Source organism: Silurus meridionalis, chromosome 10, assembly GCF_014805685.1.
Source record: "Silurus meridionalis isolate SWU-2019-XX chromosome 10, ASM1480568v1, whole genome shotgun sequence".
NCBI classification, from domain to species: domain Eukaryota; kingdom Metazoa; phylum Chordata; class Actinopteri; order Siluriformes; family Siluridae; genus Silurus; species Silurus meridionalis.
The window spans coordinates 1,959,763-1,976,162 of record NC_060893.1 but is presented as its reverse complement, the minus strand read 5'-3'; the positions used below and the strand labels follow the sequence as shown (position 1 = coordinate 1,976,162).

At 27.3% G+C, this 16,400-nt stretch overlaps 1 protein-coding gene across 2 annotated transcripts in view; it reads left to right on the top strand.

Moving 5' to 3' along the window:
* The window catches only part of parvg (parvin, gamma), a 35,476-nt gene that overhangs the window by 16,164 nt on the left and 2,912 nt on the right, over positions 1 to 16,400 (top strand). Inside the window, exons 7-11 of one of the 2 annotated variants that reach the window (XM_046860232.1) lie at positions 1,224 to 1,279; positions 1,395 to 1,408; positions 1,524 to 1,582; positions 1,666 to 1,734; positions 2,014 to 2,115. In XM_046860232.1, the coding sequence (XP_046716188.1) occupies positions 1,224 to 1,279; positions 1,395 to 1,408; positions 1,524 to 1,582; positions 1,666 to 1,734; positions 2,014 to 2,115 (300 nt within the window). Of the gene's footprint in view, positions 1 to 1,223; positions 1,280 to 1,394; positions 1,415 to 1,523; positions 1,583 to 1,665; positions 1,735 to 2,013; positions 2,116 to 16,400 lie in introns of both variants that reach the window. The other variant, XM_046860230.1, reaches the window with a different exon arrangement.

Below are 16,400 nucleotides of genomic sequence, written 5' to 3'. Positions count from 1 at the left end.
CTTTTGAGTGTGGTTCCACTCAAGGTTTCTTCCTCATACCATCTCAGGGAGTTTTTCTTTGCCACAGGTTTGCTCATAAGGAATGAACTTACAATTATAAGGAACAAACTTGTAACTGCTTTATCTGTGTTAAGCTGCTTTGAGACAATGTCCATTGTTAAACACAATATACAAATAGTACATTGTGAATATATGTGAATAAAAGTAAACTTCCACTGGATTTCCACTGGATATACAAAAGTTCACAAAATATACTGGATTTTACTGGGCTTATGTGTGATGAATCATGAATCGACTGATCATGTCATGAACTAGGCAAAGGTTGAAAAATAAGACAAAACTATTTTAACGAAACTACTACACAAATAAAATAGTAATGATATTATATAATTATAATATATAATTGTAATATTAAATAAATATTTAACTTACAGCTACGAGCAGACAAACCAGCCATCTTCTGTCTAGACTGCTCCATTTCCTTTGTTTTACTTAAAAAAAATTACCGGCAATTAATTAATAATATTTACATTTAATCACTGCATTATCTGTGTAAAGCTGCTTTGAGACAATGTTCATTGTTAAAAGCGCTATACAAATAAAAATGAATTGAAATTGAATTGAATATATTTTTTAATGATATTATTTATGGTATTCTTCATCTCCAACATAGTGAACTTGTCATTTTGATTGAGATTCCAAAGTCCTTCTATGAATCACAGTCAGAATAAACAATCCTCAAAGTGATCAAATTCTCTTACACACAAATTTACACAAACTACAATCTTTTTATAAATACCAAATATCTAGTGTAAATGCTTGTACAACTAATTTATAAATGAAATCTCTTCATATGAAGACTCTATGCTTCTGATGTTCTAATGTACAGTAGCGCAAAATGTAGCAACTACTAATTGTAAAAAAAAAAAAAGATACCAAATCGTTGAGTTTCTGATCATTTGTCCTTCAATTTTTTTTTCTTTTACCATCAAGCTGATTTTATAGATGTGTGTAGAGCAGCAGGATTAGTATATGTTGTATGAAGTGTAGTAACAGCTTTATGTTTATTCACACCACTATAAAGTGATTTAAGTTTTAACTAAATGAGAACTTTTATTTTGCACTAGACAATAAGGAATGATTTTTGGACCTTCAGTATTTCCAATTGGAAATGAATTAATAAATCATGACATTCTCTGCTGATTATTATGCATTTGATAAAGGTAAACAAAGGAGACATCAAATCTGGCAAGCAGATCGAATACATCACTTTGCAAAGGTATAAATAATTATTAAATAACATTTTAATAAATCAATATACATCACACACACATTGAAATTGTATATTTGTTTCATATTAACACTAATATTATCATATCATTCTGTGTCCCCAGTGACAATTCTGAAGGTAAAAGTAAGTTAAGACATTTTATTTAGAACTTTTATTCCGTTCATTTTTTGGGGTTATATAAAGCATTAGTAAAGTGCATACCCATTAATACCTTTATTTTTCTAATCAATAGATGACCCCATAGATGAGCTGCTCAAACTGGACTCATACAAAATCTCCACAGTCAAAAAGGTATTAAAAAATGCTCTTGTAATACACGTACAATTCGTGTAAAATAAACTGCTGATGTATTTAACCTTTATCCACATCTACAGGCCCTCTTGCACTTCATCAATAAGAACATGTCTCCATTAAGGTTGCAGGTGTCTGACATCGAGAAACAGGTGAATCAATGCACCTGATTTTTCCCCAAAGAAAAACAGGGTGCACAATAATTAAAATAACGGTAAAGATTTACTAGTTTGCTTGTAATACATTTAGATTTTATTTTTATCATAGTGTATATATTGCATGCATGTTTTAAATTTCACGGATTACAGTTTAGCTGTAGTAAAGTGGTAAATTAGATAAAGCCAACAGTAAAGTATGTGTACATTTTCACTTGCCTTAGGAACATGCAGTGGTGTATATAATGCTAGTAAAATGATATTGCTGTAAATCAGTTTGCAGACGGTGTAATCCTGCTTTTGCTGATTGGTGAGTTGGAGGGTTTCTTCATCCCCCTCTATGAGTTCCACCTTTCTCCTGCCAGCCACTCAGAGAGGGTAAAAACACTGTTTTAAATATAAATTTCCTTATGTGTTCTCTAAAAATCACAAAAGGTTTATCCTCGTGTATTTAGAACAACATGCTAGACGAGATAGGACAAAACAGCAAGCTGAGGCTGAATGAAAGGAAAATTGCTCTCTGTTTTTACAGGACAACTGAGAGTTACAGATGACTAACTCCTTGTATTTACAGCGATATTACAGCACTCCTGAGCCACAATTATTGTGCAGCCTCATTGTACTATAAACACATGTATAAACACATCTATTAGCACATCTATAAACACATCTATAAACAGATCTATAAACACATCTATAAGCACATCTATAAACACATCTATAAACACATCTATAAACACATCTATAAACACATCTATAAGCACATCTATAAACACATCTATAAGCACATCTATAAACACATCTATCAGCACATCTATAAACAGATCTATAAACAGATCTATAAACACATCTATAAACACATCTATAAGCACATCTATAAACACATCTATAAACACATCTATAAACACATCTATAAACACATCTATAAACACATTTATAAACACATCTATAAACACATCTATAAACACATCTATAAGCACATCTATAAACACATCTATAAACACATCTATAAACACATCTATAAGCACATCTATAAACACATCTATAAGCACATCTATAACACATCTATAAACACATCTATAAACACATCTATAAGCACATCTATAAACACATCTATAAACACATCTATAAACACATCTATAAACACATCTATAAGCACATCTATAAACACATCTATAAGCACATCTATAAACACATCTATTAGCACATCTATAAACACATCTATAAACATCTATAAACACATCTATAAGCACATCTATAAACACATCTATAAACACATCTATAAACACATCTATAAACACATCTATAAACACATCTATAAACACATCTATAAACACATCTATTAGCACATCTATAAACACATCTATAAACACATCTATAAGCACATCTATAAACACATCTATAAACACATCTATAAACACATCTATAAACACATCTATTAGCACATCTATAAACACACATCTATAAACACATCTATAAACACATCTATACACATCTATAAACACATCTATAAACACATCTATAAACACATCTATAAACACATCTATAAACACATCTATAAACACATCTATTAGCACATCTATAAACATCTATAAACACATCTATAAACACATTTATAAACACATCTATAAACACATCTATAAACACATCTATAAACACATCTATAAACACATCTATAAACACATCTATAAACACATCTATAAACACATCTTTAAACACATCTATTAGCACATCTATAAACACATCTATAAACACATCTATAAGCACATCTATAAACACATCTATAAACACATCTATAAACACATCTATAAACACATCTATTAGCACATCTATAAACACATCTATAAACACATCTATAACACATCTATAAACACATCTATAAACACATCTATAAACACATCTATAAACACATCTATTAGCACATCTATAAACACATCTATAAACACATCTATAAACACATCTATAAACACATCTATAAACAGATCTATAAACACATCTATACACATCTATAAACACATCTATAAACACATCTATAAACATCTATAAACACATCTATTAGCACATCTATAAACACATCTATAAACACATCTATAAATACATCTATAAACACATCTATAAACACATCTATAAACACATCTATAAACACATCTATAAGCACATCTATAAACACATCTATAAACACACATCTATAAACACATCTATAAACACACATCTATAAACACATCTATAAGCACATCTATAAACACATCTATAAACACATGTATAAACAGATCTATAAACACATCTATAAACACATCTATAAACACATCTATAAACACATCTATAAACAGATCTATAAACACATCTATAAACACATCTATAAACACATCTATAAACACATCTATAAACACATCTATAAGCACATCTATAAGCACATCTATAAACACATCTATAAACAAATCTATAAACACATCTATAAACACATCTATAAACACATCTATAAACACATCTATAAACACATCTATAAACACATCTATAAACAGATCTATAAACACATCTATAAACACATCTATAAACACATCTATAAACACATCTATAAGCACATCTATAAACACATCTATAAACACATCTATAAATACATCTATAAACACATCTATTAGCACATCTATAAACACATCTATAAACACATCTATTAGCACATCTATAAACACATCTATAAACACATCTATAAACACATCTATAAACACACATCTATAAACACATCTATAAACACATCTATAAACACATCTATAAACACATCTATAAACACATCTATTAGCACATCTATAAACACATCTATAAACACATCTATAAACACATCTATAAACACATCTATAAGCACATCTATAAACACATCTATAAACACATCTATAAACACATCTATAGCACATCTATAAACACATCTATAAACACATCAATAAACACATCTATAAACACATCTATAAACACATCTATAAACACATCTATAAACACATCTATAAGCACATCTATTAGCACATCTATAAACATCTATAAACATATCTATAAACACATCTATAAACACATCTATAAACATATCTATAAACACATCTATAAGCACATCTATAAACACATCTATAAACACATCTATAAACACATCTATAAACACATCTATAAACACATCTATAAACACATCTATAAACACATCTATAAACACATCTATAAACACATCTATAAGCACATCTATTAGCACATCTATAAACACATCTATAAACACATCTATTAGCACATCTATAAACATATCTATAAACACATCTATAAACACATCTATAAACAGATCTATAAACACATCTATTAGCACATCTATAAACACATCTATAAACACATCTATAAACACATCTATAAACACATCTATAAACACATCTATAAGCACATCTATAAACACATCTATAAACATCTATAAACACATCTATAAACACATCTATAAACACATCTATAAGCACATCTATAAACACATCTATAAACACATCTATAAACACATCTATAGCACATCTATAAACACATCTATAAACACATCAATAAACACATCTATAAACACATCTATAAACAAATCTATAAACACATCTATAAACACATCTATAAGCACATCTATTAGCACATCTATAAACATATCTATAAACACATCTATTAGCACATCTATAAACATATCTATAAACACATCTATAAGCACATCTATAAACACATCTATAAACACATCTATTAGCACATCTATAAACACATCTATAAACACATCTATAAACACATCTATAAGCACATCTATAAACACATCTATAAGCACATCTATAAACACATCTATAAGCATCTATAAACACATCTATAAACACATCTATAAACACATCTATAAACACATCTATAAGCACATCTATAAACACATCTATAAACACATCTATAAACACATCTATTAGCACATCTATAAACACATCTATAAACACATCTATAAACACATCTATAAACACATCTATAAACAAATCTATAAACACATCTATAAACACATCTATTAGCACATCTATAAACACATCTATAAACACATCTATAAACACATCTATAAACACATCTATAAACACATCTATAAGCACATCTATAAACACATCTATAAACAAATCTATAAACACATCTATAAACACATCTATAAACAAATCTATAAACACATCTATAAACACATCTATAACACATCTATAAACAGATCTATAAACACATCTATAAACACATCTATAAGCACATCTATAAACACATCTATAAACACATCTATAACACATCTATAACACATCTATAAACACATCTATAAACACATCTATAAGCACATCTATAAACACATCTATAAACACATCTATAAACACATCTATAAGCACATCTATAAACACATCTATTGGCACATCTATAAACACATCTATAAGCACATCTATAAACACATCTATAAACACATCTATAAGCACATCTATAAACACATCTATAAACACATCTATAAACACATCTATAAACACATCTATAAACACATCTATAAACACATCTATAAACATCTATAAACACATCTATAAACACATCTATAAACACATCTATAAACACATCTATAAACACATCTATAAGCACATCTATAAGCACATCTATAAACACATCTATAAACACATCTATTAGCACATCTATAAACATATCTATAAACACATCTATAAGCACATCTATAAACAGATCTATAAACACATCTATAAGCACATCTATAAACACATCTATAAGCACATCTATAAACACATCTATTAGCACATCTATAAACACATCTATTGGCACATCTATAAACACATCTATAAACACATCTATAAACACATCTATAAACACATCTATTAGCACATCTATAAACACATCTATAAACACATCTATAAGCACATCTATAAACACATCTATAAACACATCTATAAGCACATCTATAAACACATCTATAACACATCTATAAACACATCTATTAGCACATCTATAAACACATCTATAAACACATCTATAAACACATCTATAAACACATCTATAAACACATCTATAAGCACATCTATAAACACATCTATAAACACATCTATAAACACATCTATAAACACATCTATAAACACATCTATAAACACATCTATAAACACATCTATAACACATCTATAAACACATCTATAAACACATCTATAAACACATCTATAAGCACATCTATAAACAGATCTATAAACACATCTATAAACACATCTATTAGCACATCTATAAACATATCTATAAACACATCTATAAACACATCTATAAACACATCTATAAACATCTATTAGCACATCTATAAACACATCTATAAACACATCTATAAACACATCTATAAACACATCTATAAACACATCTATAAACACATCAATAAACACATCTATAAACACATCTATAAACACATCTATAAACACATCTATAAACACATCTATAAGCACATCTATAAACACATCTATAAACACATCTATAAGCACATCTATAAACATCTATAAACACATCTATAAACACATCTATAGCACATCTATAAACACATCTATAAACACATCTATAAGCACATCTATAAACACATCTATAAACACATCTATAAACACATCTATTAGCACATCTATAAACACATCTATAAACACATCTATAAACACATCAATAAACACATCTATAAACACATCTATAAACACATCTATAAACACATCTATAAACACATCTATAAACACATCTATTAGCACATCTATAAACACATCTATAAACACATCTATAAGCACATCTATAAACACATCTATAAACACATCTATAAACACATCTATAAACACATCTATACATCTATAAACACATCTATTAGCACATCTATAAACACATCTATAAACACATCTATAAGCACATCTATAAACACATCTATAAACACATCTATAAACACATCTATAAACAGATCTATAAACACATCTATAAGCACATCTATAAACACATCTATAAACAGATCTATAAACACATCTATAAACATCTATTAGCACATCTATAAACACATCTATAAACACATCTATAACACATCTATAACACATCTATAACACATCTATAAACAGATCTATAAACACATCTATAAACACATCTATAAGCACATCTATAAACACATCTATAAGCACATCTATAAACACATCTATAAGCACATCTATAAACAGATCTATAAACACATCTATAAACACATCTATAAACACATCTATAAACACATCTATAAACACATCTATAAACACATCTATAAGCACATCTATAAACACATCTATAAACACATCTATAAACACATCTATAAACACATCTATAAACACATCTATAAACACATCTATAGCACATCTATAAACACATCTATAAACACATCTATAAACACATCTATTAGCACATCTATAAACACATCTATAAACACATCTATAAGCACATCTATAAACACATCTATAAACACATCTATAAGCACATCTATAAACACATCTATAAACAGATCTATAAACACATCTATAAACACATCTATAAACAGATCTATAAACACATCTATAAACACATCTATAAACACATCTATTAGCACATCTATAAACACATCTATAAACACATCAATAAACACATCTATAAACACATCTATAAACACATCTAAACACATCTATAAACACATCTATAACACATCTATAAACACATCTATAAACACATCTATTAGCACATCTATAAACACATCTATAAACACATCTATAAACATCTATAAACACATCTATAAACACATCTATAAACACATCTATAAACACATCTATTAGCACATCTATAAACACATCTATAAACACATCTATAAACACATCTATAAACACATCTATAAACACATCTATAAGCACATCTATAAACAGATCTATAAACACATCTATAAACACATCTATAAACACATCTATAACACATCTATAAACATCTATAAACACATCTATAACACATCTATAGCACATCTATAAACACATCTATAAACACATCTATAAACACATCTATAGCACATCTATAAACACATCTATAAACACATCTATAAGCACATCTATAAACACATCTATAAACACATCTATAAGCACATCTATAAACAGATCTATAAACACATCTATAAACACATCTATTAGCACATCTATAAACACATCTATAAACACATCTATAAGCACATCTATAAACACATCTATAAACACATCTATAAGCACATCTATAAACACATCTATAACACATCTATAAACACATCTATAAACACATCTATAAACACATCTATTAGCACATCTATAAACACATCTATAAACACATCTATAACACATCTATAAACACATCTATAAACACATCTATAAGCACATCTATAAACACATCTATAAGCACATCTATAAACAGATCTATAAACACATCTATAAGCACATCTATAAACACATCTATAAACACATCTATAAACATCTATAAACACATCTATAAACACATCTATAAACACATCTATAAACACATCTATAAACACATCTATAACACATCTATAAACACATCTATAAACACATCTATTAGCACATCTATAAACACATCTATAAACACATCTATAAACACATCTATTAGCACATCTATAAACATATCTATAAACACATCTATAAGCACATCTATAAACAGATCTATAAACACATCTATTAGCACATCTATAAACACATCTATAAACACATCTATAAACACATCTATAAACACATCTATAAACACATCTATAAGCACATCTATAAACACATCTATAAACACATCTATAAACACATCTATTAGCACATCTATAAACACATCTATAAACACATCTATAAGCACATCTATAAACACATCTATAAACACATCTATAAGCACATCTATAAACAGATCTATAAACACATCTATAAACACATCTATTAGCACATCTATAAACACATCTATAAACACATCTATTAGCACATCTATAAACACATCTATAAACATCTATAAACACATCTATAAACACATCTATAAGCACATCTATAAACACATCTATAAACACATCTATAAGCACATCTATAAACACATCTATAAACACATCTATAAACACATCTATAAGCACATCTATAAACACATCTATAAACACATCTATAAACACATCTATAAACACATCTATAACACATCTATAAACAGATCTATAAACACATCTATAAACACATCTATTAGCACATCTATAAACACATCTATTAGCACATCTATAAACACATCTATAAACACATCTATAAGCACATCTATAAACACATCTATAAACACATCTATAAACACATCTATAAACACATCTATTAGCACATCTATAAACACATCTATAAACACATCTATAAGCACATCTATAAACACATCTATAAACACATCTATAAACACATCTATAAACACATCTATAAACAGATCTATAAACACATCTATAAACACATCTATACATCTATAAACACATCTATAAACACATCTATAAACACATCTATAAACACATCTATAAACACATCTATAAACACATCTATAAACAGATCTATAAACACATCTATAAACACATCTATAGCACATCTATAAACATCTATAAACACATCTATAAACAGATCTATAAACACATCTATAAACACATCTATTAGCACATCTATAAACACATCTATAAACACATCTATAAGCACATCTATAAACACATCTATAAACACATCTATAAGCACATCTATAAACAGATCTATAAACACATCTATAAACACATCTATAAACACATCTATAAACACATCTATAAGCACATCTATAAACATCTATAAACACATCTATAAGCACATCTATAAACACATCTATAAACACATCTATTAGCACATCTATAAACACATCTATAAACACATCTATAAGCACATCTATAAACACATCTATAAACACATCTATAAGCACATCTATAAACACATCTATAAACACATCTATAAACAGATCTATAAACACATCTATAAGCACATCTATAAACACATCTATAGCACATCTATAAACACATCTATAAACACATCTATAAACACATCTATAAACAGATCTATAAACACATCTATAAACATCTATAAACACATCTATAAGCACATCTATAAACACATCTATAAACACATCTATAAGCACATCTATAAACACATCTATAAGCACATCTATAAACACATCTATAAACACATCTATACATCTATAAACACATCTATAAACACATCTATAAACACATCTATAAACACATCTATAAACACATCTATAAACACATCTATTAGCACATCTATAAACACATCTATAAACACATCTATAAACACATCTATTAGCATCTATAAACACATCTATTAGCACATCTATAACACATCTATAAACACATCTATAAGCACATCTATAACACATCTATAAGCACATCTATAAACAGATCTATAAACACATCTATAAACACATCTATAAGCACATCTATAAACACATCTATAACACATCTATAAACACATCTATAAGCACATCTATAAACAGATCTATAAACACATCTATAAACACATCTATAAGCACATCTATAAACACATCTATAAACACATCTATAAACATCTATAAGCACATCTATAAACACATCTATAAACACATCTATAAGCACATCTATAAACACATCTATAAACACATCTATAAACACATCTATAAACACATCTATAACACATCTATAAACACATCTATAAACACATCTATAAACACATCTATAAACACATCTATAAACACATCTATAAACACATCTATAAACACATCTATTAGCACATCTATAAACACATCTATACACATCTATAAACACATCTATAAACACATCTATAAACACATCTATAACACATCTATAAACAGATCTATAAACACATCTATAAACACATCTATTAGCACATCTATAAACACATCTATAAACACATCTATAAACAGATCTATAAACACATCTATAAACACATCTATTAGCATCTATAAACAGATCTATAAACACATCTATAAACACATCTATAGCACATCTATAAACACATCTATAAACACATCTATAAGCACATCTATAAACACATCTATAAACACATCTATAAGCACATCTATAAACACATCTATAAACACATCTATAAACACATCTATTAGCACATCTATAAACACATCTATAAACACATCTATAAGCACATCTATAAACACATCTATAAACACATCTATAAGCACATCTATAAACACATCTATAAGCACATCTATAAACACATCTATTAGCACATCTATAAACACATCTATTAGCACATCTATAAACATCTATAAACACATCTATAAACACATCTATAAACACATCTATAAACACATCTATAAACACATCTATTAGCACATCTATAAACACATCTATAAACACATCTATAACACATCTATAAACACATCTATAAACACATCTATACATCTATAAACAAATCTATAAACACATCTATAAACACATCTATAAACACATCTATTAGCACATCTATAAACACATCTATAAACACATCTATAAGCACATCTATAAACACATCTATAAACACATCTATAACATCTATAAACACATCTATAAGCACATCTATAAACACATCTATAAACACATCTATAAACACATCTATAAACACATCTATAAACACATCTATAAACACATCTATAAACACATCTATAAACACATCTATAAACACATCTATACATCTATAAACACATCTATAAGCACATCTATAAACAGATCTATAAACACATCTATAAGCACATCTATAAACACATCTATTAGCACATCTATAAACACATCTAAACACATCTATAACACATCTATAAACACATCTATAAACACATCTATAAACACATCTATAACATCTATAAACACATCTATAAACACATCTATAAGCACATCTATAAACACATCTATAAACACATCTATAAGCACATCTATAAACATCTATAAACACATCTATAAGCACATCTATAAACACATCTATAAACACATCTATAAACACATCTATAAACACATCTATAAACACATCTATAAACACATCTATAAACACATCTATAGCACATCTATAAACACATCTATAAACACATCTATAAACAGATCTATAAACACATCTAAACACATCTATAAACACATCTATAAACACATCTATAACACATCTATAAACACATCTATAAACACATCTATAGCACATCTATAAACACATCTATAAACACATCTATAAACACATCTATAAACACATCTATAAACACACATCTATAAACACATCTATAAACACATCTATAAACACATCTATAAACACATCTATTAGCACATCTATAAACACATCTATAAACACATCTATAAACATCTATAAACACATCTATAAACACATCTATAGCACATCTATAAACACATCTATAAACACATCTATAGCACATCTATAAACACATCTATAAACACATCTATAAACACATCTATAAACACATCTATAAGCACATCTATAAACACATCTATAAACACATCTATAAACACATCTATTAGCACATCTATAAACACATCTATAAACACATCTATAAACACATCTATAAACACATCTATAAACACATCTATAAACACATCTATAAACACATCTATAAACACATCTATAAACACATCTATAAACACATCTATAAACACATCTATAACACATCTATAAGCACATCTATTAGCACATCTATAAACACATCTATAAACACATCTATAAACACATCTATAAACACATCTATAAGCACATCTATAAACACATCTATAAACACATCTATAAACACATCTATTAGCACATCTATAAACACATCTATAAACACATCTATAAACACATCTATAAACACATCTATAAACACATCTATAAACACATCTATAAACACATCTATAAACACATCTATAAACACATCTATAAACACATCTATAAACACATCTATAACACATCTATTAGCACATCTATTAGCACATCTATAAACACATCTATAAGCACATCTATAAACAGATCTATAAACACATCTATAAGCACATCTATAAACACATCTATTAGCACATCTATAAACACATCTATAGCACATCTATAAACACATCTATAAACACATCAATAAACACATCTATAAACACATCTATAAACACATCTATAAACACATCTATAAACACATCTATAAACACATCTATTAGCATCTATAAACACATCTATAAACACATCTATTAGCATCTATAAACACATCTATAAACACATCTATAGCACATCTATAACACATCTATAAACACATCTATAAGCACATCTATAAACAGATCTATAAACACATCTATAAGCACATCTATAAACACATCTATTAGCACATCTATAAACACATCTATAGCACATCTATAAACACATCTATAAACACATCAATAAACACATCTATAAACACATCTATAAACACATCTATAAACACATCTATAAACACATCTATAAACACATCTATTAGCATCTATAAACACATCTATAAACACATCTATTAGCATCTATAAACACATCTATAAACACATCTATAGCACATCTATAACACATCTATAAACACATCTATAAGCACATCTATAAACAGATCTATAAACACATCTATAAGCACATCTATAAACACATCTATTAGCACATCTATAAACACATCTATAGCACATCTATAAACACATCTATAAACACATCAATAAACACATCTATAACATCTATAAACACATCTATAAACATCTATAAACATCTATTAGCACATCTATAAACACATCTATTAGCACATCTATAAACACATATAAACACATCTATAAGCACATCTATAAACACATCTATAAACACATCTATTAGCACATCTATAAACACATCTATAAACACATCTATAAACACATCTATTAGCACATCTATAAACACATCTATAAACACATCTATAAACACATCTATAAACACATCTATAAACACATCTATAAACACATCTATTAGCACATCTATAAACACATCTATAAACACATCTATTAGCACATCTATAAACACATCTATAAACATCTATTAGCACATCTATAAGCACATCTATAAACACATCTATAACATCTATAAACATCTATAAACACATCTATAAACATCTATTAGCATCTATAAACACATCTATAACACATCTATAAACACATCTATAAACACATCAATAAACACATCTATAAACACATCTATAAACACATCTATAAGCACATCTATAAACACATCTATAAACACATCTATAACACATCTATAAACACATCTATAAACACATCTATAAACACATCTATAAACACATCTATAAACATCTATTAGCACATCTATAAACACATCTATAACACATCTATAACACATCTATAAACACATCTATAAACACATCTATAACACATCTATAAACACATCTATAAACACATCTATAAACACATCTATAAACACATCTATAAACACATCTATAAACACATCTATAAACACATCTATAAACACATCTATAAGCACATCTATAACACATCTATAAACACATCTATAAACACATCTATAAACACATCTATAGCACATCTATAAACACATCTATAAACACATCTATAAGCACATCTATAAACACATCTATAAACACATCTATACACATCTATAAACACATCTATAAGCACATCTATAAACACATCTATAAACACATCTATAAACACATCTATAAACAAATCTATAAACACATCTATAAACACATCTATAAACACATCTATTAGCACATCTATAAACACATCTATAAACACATCTATAAGCACATCTATAAACACATCTATAAACACATCTATTAGCACATCTATAAGCACATCTATAAACACATCTATAAGCACATCTATAAACAGATCTATAAACACATCTATAAGCACATCTATAAACACATCTATTAGCACATCTATAAACACATCTATTAGCACATCTATAAACACATCTATAAACACATCAATAAACACATCTATAAACACATCTATAAACACATCTATTAGCACATCTATAAACACATCTATAAACACATCTATAAGCACATCTATAAACACATCTATAAGCACATCTATTAGCACATCTATAAGCACATCTATAAACACATCTATAAGCACATCTATAAACAGATCTATAAACACATCTATAAGCACATCTATAAACACATCTATTAGCACATCTATAAACACATCTATTAGCACATCTATAAACACATCTATAAACACATCTATAAACACATCTATAAACACATCTATAAACACATCTATTAGCACATCTATAAACACATCTATAAACACATCTATAACACATCTATAAACACATCTATAAGCACATCTATAAACACATCTATAAACACATCTATAAACACATCTATAAACACATCTATAAACACATCTATAAACACATCTATAAACACATCTATAAACACATCTATAAACAGATCTATAAACACATCTATAAGCACATCTATAAACACATCTATAAACAGATCTATAAACACATCTATAAACACATCTATAAACACATCTATAAACACATCTATAAACACATCTATAAACAGATCTATTAGCACATCTATAAACACATCTATAAACACATCAATAAACACATCTATAAACACATCTATAAACAAATCCATAA